Genomic DNA, 14,036 nt, shown 5'->3' with positions numbered 1-14,036 from the left:
AATGGGGTATTGGGAGAAATATGAGGCATGGAAGGAAAGTAACGAAAAGTTCACGAATAAGGTGATCATGTGGCAACGCTACATTGATGACTTATTCATCATATGGAAGGGCTCTCCAAAGGACTGGATGGACTTTGTGGAACATCTAAATAAAAATGAGTACAATCTAAAGTTCACCGAAACTCACAGTCCCAAGGAAGTTGTGTTTCTGGATGTCACGGTCCAAATTGATGAGGGGAAAATAAAAACGAAAATGTTCCGCAAGCCAACAGGAACAAATGCCCCATTACACGCGAACAGTGCCCACTGCAAAAATTTAATCTGGAGTATTCCGTACGGCGAGTTTATCCGTCTCCGAAGAAATTGCTCGGAACTCAGCACTTATGACGATGAGAGTAAAATCACAGCCTGGGGTTTTAAAAATCAGTGTTATCCCAAACGAATCATCGAGAGAGCTTATTTAAAAGCACGTCAATGCGAGAGGTCCATATTGCTACTAGATCGTAGCAGTAAGACACCTAGTACGGATCAAGAAATTACAACTCGTCTGATTTTGACGTATGGACAATCTGCAAAATATATCAAAAGCATCATACGCAAACACTGGAATACATTGATAGTGGACCCGGACTTGAGACATTCATTGGGAGAATATCCCAATTTTGCCTTCCGAAAATGTCAATCTATTAAAGACAAACTAGTAAGTAGTTTTATGCCACCTGACACCATACCCCAGCAGCCCACTTGGCTAAGCAGTAGGAAGGATGGCTTCTACAAATGTAGAAAGTGTAAGATTTGTGAATATGCGGAGGAGTGCAGCACATTTCTACACCCCATACTCAAGAGAACTATCTCCATTGTGGACAGAATAACCTGTGACTCAGAGTACATAGTGTATGCACTCAAATGCACTTGTAATAAGTGGTACATAGGCAGTACCAAGTGCAAACTTAAGATTCGCATACAGCAACATATAAGAGCCATCAAAAATCAAGACTATTCATACCCTATTGCCAAACATTTCTGGGAGAAACATGAAGGAAAATTAAGTGACTTTTCGTTTATGGGGTTACAACAAGTGAAGATTGGACCAAGGGGAGGAGATAGAGAGAAACTGCTCAGACAACGAGAAACGAGAGTCATCATTGATTTCGAGAGCAAGTTCCCATTGGGACATAATATCGATGAGGAACTTTATACTTTCTTGGGCGAATAAATCACTGGGATGTTATATTATCCCCCTCCTGGAAAATCAGTAAAATGACTATGCACTGAAGATTGTTACAGCCTTCCCTTAGAATTCCCCCTATGAAAGAGGGTTTTTTCCGCCAGATGGGTTCCACTGGCGTCATTGTTTTTAATTATGTTTAGACTCGGGTTATCCTACCCCCTTATAGAGCCATATTAAATTAGCATGCCTGCCTGCCTTAGATGAGGGAGATGTTCATGATTGGGTGTTTTCATTATTTTCTTGTTAGCACCAGTCACTCTAACAAAAGGTGTATATAACAATCTGTGGCAGATAATAGTAATGGTATGCCGCGGTAAAAATGAGATTGTATGCATTATGCATCGTATTACAGTTCTGCGGTAACCGTACCCGTTGAAGGGATGAATTATGTACCATAAGTCATAGATCCGAAGGGATACGGCATTGGTTCCACACCCCATTAATGGAAGATATTCACAAACCACTGTTTGGGCTGGAGAATTAGATGTGTTCTAAGAAACCTTCAGATGCAATCAAATTCATAAATATACGAATTTAGATTCGAATTGCCATTTGTTGAAACTGGGTTTTTTTTATAAAAAGAACATGTGCACATATAATAATGATGCGATATTGATTGATTTTAACACCTAGTCTCCATGTTATATTGAGTAACTGAACCTATTTAAAAATGGCGGACAGCTTGAATAGGCAGAGGGCACTGAATTAATTTTAGTCCTACCTTTATTTTGAAGGTCAAACTGTAGGGGGAGGGTTTAAATACTGTGTCTTGGAAAACTGAATTCATGTGAACAAGCTACAAGCCGTAGCGAAACGCGTCATCTCTGAGGTTTTCCTTTGTGTTGCTGGGCTGGAGGTTTCCACATGGAACTTTTAAATTTTGTATGGAAATAAAGAAGATTTTTTAAACTGAGCGACGGTGCAGCTGGCTTTTGTTACGAACGTTTTGATTTACTCTGCAATTACTCACAGCATCCCGGGAGTGCGGCTCGAGTTTGCGCCAATGTTTGGTGCAAGAAAAATTATGATATATATATATATATATATATGAAAACATAAAGTTCAGTTCCCACACCAGTGGTGCACAAGCCGATCAGTGGGTGCTCTAACTCCGGTCGCAAAACAGACCGTAAGAGACACAAATAACTATTCCATTTGATCCCTGATTCATAAATAAAGAACCAGTATCACAAACATGGAACAAAAATTGTTAGAGCACTCGGTCCGGTTTTACATGCATAAAACATCTTTACTATTTAAATTGTTCATGAATGCACAAAAATGCTATTCAATCAACCAACATGGACCTACAAACTGTCTAAGTAGTCCGCAACATTATTGGTCACGCCACGCGTTCCACCCCAAACAAAGGGACTTCTTCAGGCGAAATTACATGGTGTTTACCTGGGCATTGTTTTTCTCTACACACTTATGAGTCATCTATTCGGTGGTCATGTGACTCGCTCCCAATTCATTAGTAAACATGAAGAAATGCTGGTGGCCATCTTAGCCTAGCTTTCTAATAATTGTATCTCCGCTCACGTTTATTTCTTATCATTATTATCTGTTTTAAACAAACATATTGACATATTCAATATCTCTGACCTCATTGTGTGTGTTGTAAAATCATTCTTATCTAGTTTTCCCATTCAGCCAAGTGGCTTAATAATCTCCATTCTTATTAGCCGCAACAGTAAAATCCTGCGCGGCATGTTAAGGACTACTCATATTACAAGAAACAAAAAATTGCGGCGGTTTTCATTGTATGATCTTCTAGCATATCATGCTGATGATATAACACTGACATTCACTTGGCATTATGTTTATGTGTAGTCTTTCGGTTCCGCCCCAGTGGGCTGGATACTAATGATTTGAAACCAAATCCTTTTGTCTATTCAATGTGCTCATAACGGAGCATTTCCTATGTGATGTGAAAGTGCTTTGTATTCAGTGCACACATTATGTGCAAATTACGCAACTATTCCTATATGATACAAAGTGCTGTGTGCTCAGTGCAATTTCAGTGTGCAAATTAGTCTACTATTCAAATGGTCATATCCTAACAATCTTTAGTTATAAATTGCTAAAACACAACTATTTTAATGATTTCAAGTTTTTTTTAAATCAATACCATCTATAAAACCAATTAATACATTGATTCTAGTTGTTTTAAAAACATTTTCACACATCTATTCAAGTTCATATTATGTTTCATTAAAACAATTACCTCATTGGTATCAAAGTATTCTAAAAATACAATATTCTTCAAAACATTTTGGGTTTCTTTGTAAACTCTTACTGCTATTAAAATCTGCATGTGTCATTTACATATTTGCGTGTCGGGCTGCGCTAAAACAGGATACAAATCATAGCAATTAGAAATGATAATGAAAAAAACAGATCTATTTGCTTTTACAATGATTGACACAATTACCTCTGGTCATGTTCTCAATAAAAATCATCAATGAAGTTGAGACAAACTGAAACTAAATATATTTGCAATCTACGGTGTGTGCAGTTTGGGTTGAATTCTGATCATGAGATGCATGTTTTTCTTTGATGGTTGGGCATCCACTTTATGGGCAGCCCGCATGTGATGCCAGGGACAATTTGGTAATTTCCAGTCTATATTGAATACACTGGGGCAAGCTCACATAAGCTACAATGGCTTATGGTTCTTATTGATCACACATATCTTTATGATTTTTATTTCTATGCAGACATAAGATATGTCAGCATTTCGCATGGACCACTTATGCCCATACTTATGGGATGCCTCAGAACATCTTAAGCCTCCCAATTTATGGGTACAGTGATTATGCAATATACACATAATCCTAGGAGTACTTTAATAATACACTACTATCTACTGAGACAGTTATCTTTAGATTGCAGTCCTTCCAAACACTTCTTGGACAAAACAGCAAATTATGTGATTGTATCTTGTAAACATGTATAAATCAAGTAATTTCCCTTTTAAACCCAATACTTAATATCAGGCACCTGCCGCATTAACGTCATCAAAGGACACGTATTACGAATGCCGCAATGCGTGTGATGTCATGCGTTATGTGTGATGTCACATGCATTGTTTACCATATATAAACAAACTTGTAAAAGGCGCGCTATGCGCAACACAAGCTTGAGCAACGGCACCTAGCCCGCTCTACAACGGAACTCTTGTTAAGGTTTTCCATTGTTCATTATTCATCCTACTATACTAGAACCTTCAATGCCATTCCCTCAGAATTGGTAATTGCATTATCGCTTTCTCTAGGTATTTGGACCTTATGAAAAGGGCTCTTAACTATTATTTAGGAACAGACGTGTGGCACCCAATGTGATATTTAAATCTTGCGCACCAACAAGATGAACATATTCAGTATGCTCGGCTACTCACTAGACATTCCAATTGCGTAAGTAAGATGGGCTTTAAGAATTGTTACACATAATTCTTTTGGCATAAGTTTAGTTCAATTTAATCCTATGCGCTACAGCATTTTATTCTATTTGATCAACCCTTTAGTGATTAGAAGTGGGGACTAGCCTGAAATAAGGAAAGGAGTGGGCACTGTCCTGTTTAACAGACCAAGCCATTGCATGGATTTGGCCACTAACCCATGTTACTTTGATGATTCACTGGTTACCACACATCAAGGGGTAAGCCTTACCTGTTTAGTCTGAGTGAACAACTAAGTCATTGTGTGAGATAACTAGGAGACACAACGATTCTTAATGATATTGTTTATGCTATCTTCCTATATATTTTCTGCAGACTTTGTATACTTACCGGCCTTGGTGAGTATGATTTGTTGGAGATATATCCCCACCTTTGCATGTCACCTATCACAGGGACTAACTGGGGGTCTCATTAATTAAACCATGTCAAGTGAGTGGACACGTTAATAACAGTTTTGATTAAACTTCTCTAGGGAGCTCACGACAGGGTGAGGTTAATCACTTTAGATGGAACTGGCATCATTGCGTTGGTAGACCAAGTAACGATTATAGTCACTACTTCGCATGACAGGGGGACTTTCACAGCTGTGTACAGGTGTAATTACTGTACTGTGATTTACTGTAATTTAGTGTTGATATTATAATATACAATTGAAATTGAGAAAGGACCAATGTAAGTGGTTCTAATTCAGAAATAATTAATATTTTTTCTGTTCTTAGTTCTTAATACTTCATTTTTTGTATATATATATATATATACTTTTTCTCTCTCTGCCACCACGTCCCTCCTGACACTGACCAACTAATGGTATGTAACAACCAATATTGTAATTTTATGTTCAATTTTATGTGGTCCCACGTTACACAATGTGTATTTGAATATTGGACATGATGTCAACTGACACAATGTTGTATTGTGATACCATCAACAGCCTTGAGGATGACCCTTTGGTCGAAACACGTATCTGCTGTGGAATAAATTAGACTTTGGATACTTAAATTTGAACTTTACTTTAAGACTTTGTGTTTGGATTTGAAGTTAGCCCATTGTTTGTGGGTCTTTGTGCAGATTAACAACACATTACCTTGTATGTTCTCAATAAAACAGATAGTTCTTTAAACAAGGAAGTTGCAATATTGGGCTAGTCCTGTTGTTCAAGAAGTTGATCTACTCATTAGAAGTAGAGATATTAGTCTAATAACTTAAATATAAATATAAATAATGCACAGTTATCCTTTTACAATGTGTGTATGCTGCCCTGGATAACCTGCATGGTTGCTATTATGTGAAGCAGTTTCTCGTGTCGGGATTTATTACGTTTTTTCTTTAATGGTACGGTTTGGCACCAACTTTCCCTCCTGTGGAAAATCAAGCTGTTCATCCCAGCAAACAACTTCTCATCCGCTGTCCAAGCATTGATCCTCTCCCACCTGGATAGTGGCAATGCCCTCCCAGAAGGCTGGGTAGACTGGGAACCAAAATAGGCCCTGGAACTAATTTTCAAAGCGGCCCCATATTACACATTTTCAACAAGCCCAACCCTTTTCCTATGAGAACATTGGAAATTAAAATAGGTTACTACGCAAAGAGGTCCAGGGTGCAGAGACTTACCGGGAGTTCCCTATGGGGCAGTCCACCCCTGCTAGAAGGCCTTTGAACAACCACCCTGGTACTTCTGAGATGTGTCCTACTTGCTGAAAAACGACTCAAGTCAAAGGAATCTGCTAATTCGACCACATTACCCGACCATCATCAAACGGCACCAACTCTTGCTGCAAGCACACAGCACCCTCAAGGTCTGCCTCGTCATCTTCAAGGTTATAATAATCAAGACCCTAAGCTACTTCACTGAGAAGCTCAGCATCTCTTGAGGCCTAAGATCCATCAGAAGTAAGAACATGTGCAGACTTGAACTCCACTGGTATAGCAAGGAAAGAACGGAAGACCGGCCTTCTCTATCTACTCCCTTGAATCTTGAAACGCCTCCCGTTAGCACCATACTCACCCCCTCACTTCTACATTTCAGCAAGGAGCTCAAGGCCCTATTCTTCATGGAATAGGGCTCCTTAGCACCTAGGTCAACACGCCCTCCATTCCCCACCTAACCTGAGGCTGGGTGATCTGCTCTCCCCCCTTTCCTCCCATGGTTGCTTGTAGTTCTCTTGCTGCTTTCCCTGTTGTTAACTCCATGTTCTGTTGTATGTATCCCGTGCAATGAGCTTCCTCGCAGTGTACTTCCCCCTGTGACCTATAGCGGGCTCTGTTGCTTCTTGAAGCTTGGTCCTCGCTCAATAAATGCCCTAATAATAAAATAATAATAAATATTAATCGCTTGAGGTCCTCAAATGTTGATCCATTCCGTCCCAAGCTTGGGTGGGATGGAGAACTACCCCCTCTCTACCACAGATGAAAAGGAGGGAAACAAGTATTTATTTCTAGGACAACTAACTAAGTTTAAATCTCAATTAATCAATGATTGTCAATTTTGGTGAAAAGAGATCCAAAGCTAGGTATATCTAAATGCAGCAGACACCCAAATTGTCCCTAGATATGTGTATATATGTGATAGTGTTTTTCCTGTTACAGAGAGTTTGAGGGTCTGTGGAGTAGGTTTAACAGGTTTATAACAAAGGTTTCCCATCCTCTGCTCCGAGGGTGAAGGTTGGGTTCCAATCAGTTAGTTCTACTCTAAGTATATGCCTGCTCAGCTCCATCCTTAAAAAAGGCAAAGCAGAACTTCCAAACACACTGCTCAAGGCGACCGTGGCTGAGATGCGCTCGTCCTCCATAAACAGTAAGTCTCATAATTGCGGGTGCTCCAGATGCAGGCACCTACTCATGGCCAAAGCAATGAGGATGTTTTTGGAGTGAATCTTCGAGTGTAAGTCATTATTACATACAAATTAACCCTGTTGCTCTCGTTCCCCTTCTCCGTCTAAGTATTAGACAGAGGCGGCCCGATTAGCTCATTGACCCAAATCAGGCTGCTGCTTTTAGGAGAAGAGCTTTACAAAATACATGAAATACAATAAATAAATAATATGTAGAAAAGTGTCCAAAGATAAAACAATTGCTTTCAACACCAATTTTAAGGTGCAAAAATCATAATATGCCAAAGATAAGGAAATGTTCTCAAAATAAGCATTTGACGTGGCAGTTCCTATGAGGCCCATTACTGCAATGTTTCCCCTTCAACCATGTATGGAGGGGATCCAACCCCAGCTCGATTCTATGGCGAGCAGGAAACCAATGTATAAAGGCTTCCTGCAACATCGACTTCAGACAGACAATAATACAACTAAAGAGGTTGTTTCAGTCCACAATGAACGTGCTATCCCCATCAAAGGAGTGTCATACTGGGGGCACTCGCAAACTCAGGAAGAGGAGATGGCAAGCGTTTTATCCTGGAGTGAAGGCATTCCAACCGCCATCATACGATCAGCTCAGGCAACACCTCCAGCCCCCACAATAACTTTTAGAAAATCAACACTATCTTTGGTAGCCTTACAATCTGTCAAAGAACAGGAGATGGAAAAGCCTTGAAATCCATGAAAACATTGAAAGCCCAAATGACTCCATGCTCTGCCCATCTTGCAAAAAATTCTTGGATCCACATTGGTCAATCCGCTGACAGTCCTGTGCCATTCCTCTCTCCTCTTAAGGGTATTCCACCTGAACCTCAACGCAGCCAATGTCATGGCCCTCTTGAAGGAACAAGAGACCAGCTTCACAGTCCTTGCTAGCGACGCCGCCTGGAAACCATAAGCATTGATAAACTAGTCACAGAACAACTCCAAACTTCTGCAAACACCATACCTTACCCCCGGACAAACAATCAGGCTTTCAGCTGGGAAGGACTACAGAAGAAGCGTTTTTGGACACTTGAGATGATATCCTTCTCAACCTGGACATCGGATGCCCACCTTCCTGTAAAAACTACAGCAATGACTGGACATTTAAGCCACAGTTTTGGAAGGATCTCTTCCTTCCAAAAGTACTGCATAGCGAGGATGAAAGTATAAATTCATCTCCTTCATAAGTGGGGTACCCCACGGCTCCTTCCCCTCACCATGCCTATTCAATGCCTACACGTCCCACTGACTCAAATCTGCAAACACTTCCAGTAAGACTTTAAAACATACACTAATGACTCGCAGATCAGATTCAATCTGGAGACCAGTTCTCATACCTACACCCAACGCATTACATGCCGCTTATTATTGGTCCAGAATTCCATGGCAGTCAAACAGCTATGCCTCAATTCAGGGAAAACTGAAATCCTTATCTGTGGTGACGCCCAGATCAATGCCCTGTCTAACATCTGGCAGAAATTCATAAGATCCATGCCCACAGGTGGCCTTCTCAAACCACTTCTCAACCACTTTCAGCAAATGCCACATTCCCCTCAATGTACTACACAGGCTCCTTCCTGCCCTAGATATAAACTACAAGGTTCACATCACCCAGGTCTTGGTGGTCCCCAGAAAAGGTTACTCCAATAGTTTAACAGGATGCATTGCGCTTGATGTTGATCTAAGAATGGGAAAACAGCCTAATTCTAGGCGTCAGGAAATGTCCTCACATGTCCAGGTCCAAGCTTCCAGCCACTCATCCCATTCAGATCGAGATCCTGTGCATCACCAGAAAGTCCTATTCATGCACAGGCCCCAAATAGTTATCCATTTGAATCACCAAAAAGTCCATTACACACCTTAAAGAGACTCCTAAACCCTTAGCCCCCAACAGGCTGTCAGTGAATTCTTTCGTGTACGGCGCTGATTTGGAATTAACGTAACATTCCAAAACAAAACTGGCTGAAGAAATTTGAAAAAGGAGATCGGCAGTGGAGGGTCCTGATCTCTGGAATCCTTCGTAATGGACTTGCAACAAAAAACTAACCACTCATGACTCAGGAACACACTTACAGTTTACTGTGCAAGAAGGGCTTCCTTACTTACAGGCCTCATGGTTACTGTGCACCCACACTCTCATCATTTCAAAAGTCGACATGTCCAGAATAGGTTACAGCAGTGTAGCAATTTTAGTGTCAGGATGACTTGTCTCAGCTCTTTATCAGCCGGCATGCTTGCTGCTCTGTGTCCCTCTCGCTGTGCCGCATCACCCTTCCTCCTCAGTACTCTGAAGCATCTTGTCCACATGTTGCACCTTGCAAACCATCAAATGAGTAAATAAATAAATATGCAAATGTCAGGAAGAGGCCTGACACTTACTTATGCATCGAGGGTCCGGCTGTGGTTCGCTAGCGTCTGTGGCTTGTAACCCCTTCCTGCACAAAGCATCCTCTGAGAGTTAAGGGACTTGCATGCAGGGCACTGCAGCAACAGAACAGGGCCACAATGGGTCATTATTATTATTATTAGGGTATATATGGAGCACAGACCTCGCTACGTGAAGAAACAGAGCACACTTTACAATCATGGGGGGAAGAACATGGTGAGGGAAGAAAAGAAACCAGGGTGTGGGAAGTAACTACACGGGAGGGGCAGGGTGGGCAATTTGGCAGCAAGGGATCTACAAGCAACCGGGTAGGAAACCTATCACGCACTCTCAAGTCGGGTGGGGAGAGGAGGGGTTGTGAACCTAGGTGTTGGGATGGAGACATTCCATGAAGAGTAGGGTCATGAAATGGCTTATGAAAGTCCAACCAGACCAGCCTGAAATGAAGCTTTCCATGCTTTGCAACTGCCTGTGAGTCTCACTCTTGCATGCATGTTTGCACGGTGTGTAGTCATTTTAACACCTTAGGTGTGGGGTCTGCAACCTGTGACTCTCTAGATATGTTTAGAATCCAACACACATGATCCCACACCATTGACTATCCCCTCCTTGCAATTAGCACAATGATGGCATTTGTAGTCCCAACATCTGGCGAGCCAGAAGTTGCAAATACCTTGTTTAGGTGAACGTTAGGTTAAATAATCTATCACAAACATGCAAACTCCTAAATGCATGCATTTGGCCATGCATGTTATCGATTTCAAGATCTTAAATAGGCAAGATTCCTTTCTTACAAAATGCATTCAGATGCTCAATAATTTGAACCCACTCACGATTGGTAGCAATGGGCAGCAGAGAGGACCCACTGACTATTGATCAGGGAGCCGCCACACCAATGGTAGCCGATGTTCAGGGACACCTGGTATGGGAGGGCGTTCTTCCCACAGGTGTAGCCGCCAACGATTTTGTCATCGTCCACAGGGAAAGCAGCTGAAATGGAAAGTAGGAGGCAGTCCATTAGATCAAGTCATCTCTATACATGTCCCAATTTTAGTGAATTTCCTTTTCATTAAACATACGCCTGCATTCCTCGGGGGCGACACAAATCTCTCTGCAAAACAGACGTAAAGCATTAACCCTATAAAACAGAAGGCAAGAGAGGCAGGACGGTTGTGCAGAGCTGTCTGTGCACATGTTTGCTTGCCTTAATTGCGCTGTTTCTGAAGGATGAAATATGGGGGATGTGAAAAATACCACTTTGCAATATGTAAGGCTGTCCCTCTCTCCAGCAAAAGGGGGATCCACACCACGGGCACACCAGGGAAAAGGCATTCCTCTAAGAATTGTTGGAAGATGGTCAAAGCAAATATCCCACTTTTGGGGAAATAATCCACATTTTTAATAGGAAATTTAAAGTCCTAGTGAAAGATGCTGTGCTCAATTGCTGTCTCAAAACAGACCTTTGTCTACTGGAAGGTAAAAAGAGGGGAAAACACAGACCACTTGGCGCCAGAACTCTTCCTCTACTGTTAGCTGTTGCGCTCTATTAGGGCATTTCGCAATACCTGGAACCAGTAGAAAATGAATAAAAACCATGTGCAAATTATCCTGGCCCCACAATCCACTGCGCCTGTCAGGAATAGTGTTGTTTTGAAGCTGGTGGAAAAGCATTGGATTCCTATGGAATTCACCAGCCCTCAAGCCTCAGGTAACAGCTGGCGGATTCCAGCCATGCATACACAATGAGGGGCCTTTACACTTGCCTGCACTATGAATCGCAAGTAATGAACGGAAGCCAGGACCCACCCGAATTTGCGTCCGGTTATTGCACTTTATAGTGAAAATAATAAAAATGACATTCATTGGACTGCAGTGGATTTAAGTGCACACGTTGGTGGTCCCCTCCTTGCAATTAGCACACTTTAGAAATTGAGCCCCTGCCAGTAAGGAGTGCGGTCAATTCTGAACTTTGGCCGCCTTGCTTTAGACAAACCTAGCACAGGGGTTCAGACACCCTCATTTTGAAAGGGCCAGAGCGGTAAATCAGCATTTAAGCCTTGATCTACCTCGCTCCTCCACTTTGCAGCAGTGGCAAGATGGAGATGCACGGAGCGGAGATGTGATCGCCGCTGTGCGTGCCTGCTGCGTCTTGTCTGTGCGTTTCGTTTCACGCCTGCATGACATTTTCATGCAGGAGTGAAATGAATGGATTCTTACGCCTTGGTTTATCACCTGCTGACGATCAGGCGGATCTCAGAGGAATCCAGGAATAAATGCTGCCTACAAAGCATGACTTGCGGGGGGGAGGGCAGGGGGGGGGGGCGATTGACTCTTCCTTCCGAAGACTGAGAGGAAAACTAAGGGGCAAGCGGGAATACGCCCGGTTTTACTCTTCAGTGCCCCAGTCCATCTTGTGAACTTTTAAGATTACATGGGGGGTCCCCAGCAGCACGTGCGTGCTACTGTTGGCGGTCTCCTGCATGCGTTTGGCTTGATAGCGTCTCCTTGCAGAGTTATGGTTCGTGTTCCCATGAATTAAAGACTCGTGTCTAATCTTTTTGACCTCCAATACTTCTCTTTACCCGGAGGCACAGAAGACTTGAACATTTAAACTTCCCAAACGTCTTCAGTATACTATATACATTATACTAGCCAACACACACACACAGACGCTCCTGCTCTCTCTCGCTCTCTTTCTGCCTCTCTCTCTCTCTCTCTCTCTCTATCTCTCTCACACACTTTCACTTCATCGTTGGCTCTGGATTTAGTAATGAGTGAGTGATCCTACCTGCTGCTCCCAGGAGGGCCGCGATGAGAAGGATCTTCATGTTTGGGGTCTGGGTTTCTGCTGCCCTTCCTTGCTCTGGGCACAGTAGACTTCACATATTTATACTAAAGAAGGCGGCCCTTATCTACCCGTGGCCAAGGTTGGCAGCCCTTGTGATAAACCAGAATGCATTGCAGGGTGGTAAGCAAACACCTGTGATCCCCTTGGAATACCCCCCGCCCCCCCCCCGGCACAGGCATGTGGCAATCATTAGCTTTCCTGTGAACACCCTCCTGTACCATTTCTGTCCTTCCTATCTTTGAACATACAGTATTTGTGTGAACAGCCTCATTTGGCCTCACTGTTCAGCTTTCCAGATGTTGAGGTCCTTGGCACATACCTTCCAGCTGTTGTTTTGCGGTTGGGTCGCACACCTTCATGACCTGCTGAAGGGTCCAGATAAATACACCTTTCCCATTGCACTGTTAGGAATAAATGGGCAAAACATTTTTGGTCCTAATAATTTATGGTGAAAGTTGACATTCTGTTAATGACAGGAAGACATGTATTATTTTTTTTATTTTCATTTAGTTTGTACAAACTTTTGAAAACTTTATCTTTAACATAAAAAAACATTCCATCTATCGTCCTTAACTATTTTTCACTAAACACCTTATTGGTCTACTTCTCGAGGCTTATTCTACCCCCAATTCCTCTACCTTTACATCAACAGATATTCTGTCTTATCAGTCTTTTCAATGTAGTTGGTCTCCTGACCTCTAGCTGCACGGGCCGCTGTTTTGGGTAACTACCGGATTTGATTTTAGGCACTTCTGCAGAAGCTCTAAAAATCGCATTACTGCAATCATCAGTGGCTTACTTTCAGTCAAGTGTAGTTGTCTCCACCATTCTTTTTCAGACAACGTCTGGTAGTCTGTCATCATCTTTCCCATGCAACTGTGACGTTGGTCATTTAGTTCAGTGCAGCTTAGAATGAGATGTTTTAGATTTTCATCTTTCTCTCCACAGAATCGGCATAGAGTGTTTTCCCTTGCTATCGCACGCCTGTTTCTCAGAATTTCTTTTGTTTCCATAATATTTAGACGAAGCATCAGGTAATGTTTTCTAAGGTGCTTACACGGAGCCAGTGCCAGATATTTCTGAAGAGTATTCCGTTTTTTTGCTTCTTTTGGTTGATTTCTCATGGATTTTTGACAGGCTCTTCTCTCCCCAATTGTGATCCAGTCGAGGTCCAGCAATTTTCTTTTTACAAAATCTGGATTATTCCATAATGTTGGCTCATCCGTCCCTAGCTGTTTGAGGATTTCTCTACATTGCTG

At 42.1% G+C, this 14,036-nt stretch overlaps 1 protein-coding gene across 1 annotated transcript in view; it reads right to left on the bottom strand.

Moving 5' to 3' along the window:
- Positions 1-12,783, bottom strand: part of LOC138497758 (trypsin-like) — a 28,424-nt gene extending 15,641 nt beyond the window's left edge. Inside the window, exons 1-2 of the mRNA XM_069621406.1 lie at positions 12,718-12,783; positions 10,763-10,919 (exon numbers count right to left, since the gene is read on the bottom strand). Of these exons, the coding sequence (XP_069477507.1) occupies positions 10,763-10,919; positions 12,718-12,757 (197 nt within the window). The 5' untranslated portion in view covers positions 12,758-12,783. The remainder of the gene's footprint in view (positions 1-10,762; positions 10,920-12,717) is intronic.
- Between the last annotated feature and the right edge of the window lie 1,253 nt (positions 12,784-14,036).

This window comes from Ambystoma mexicanum, chromosome 5q, assembly GCF_040938575.1.
Source record: "Ambystoma mexicanum isolate Mex_15411 chromosome 5q, UKY_AmexF1_1, whole genome shotgun sequence".
NCBI lineage: Eukaryota > Metazoa > Chordata > Amphibia > Caudata > Ambystomatidae > Ambystoma > Ambystoma mexicanum.
The sequence above is the reverse complement of the archived record's forward strand: the minus strand, read 5'-3'. Positions and strand labels throughout refer to the sequence as shown.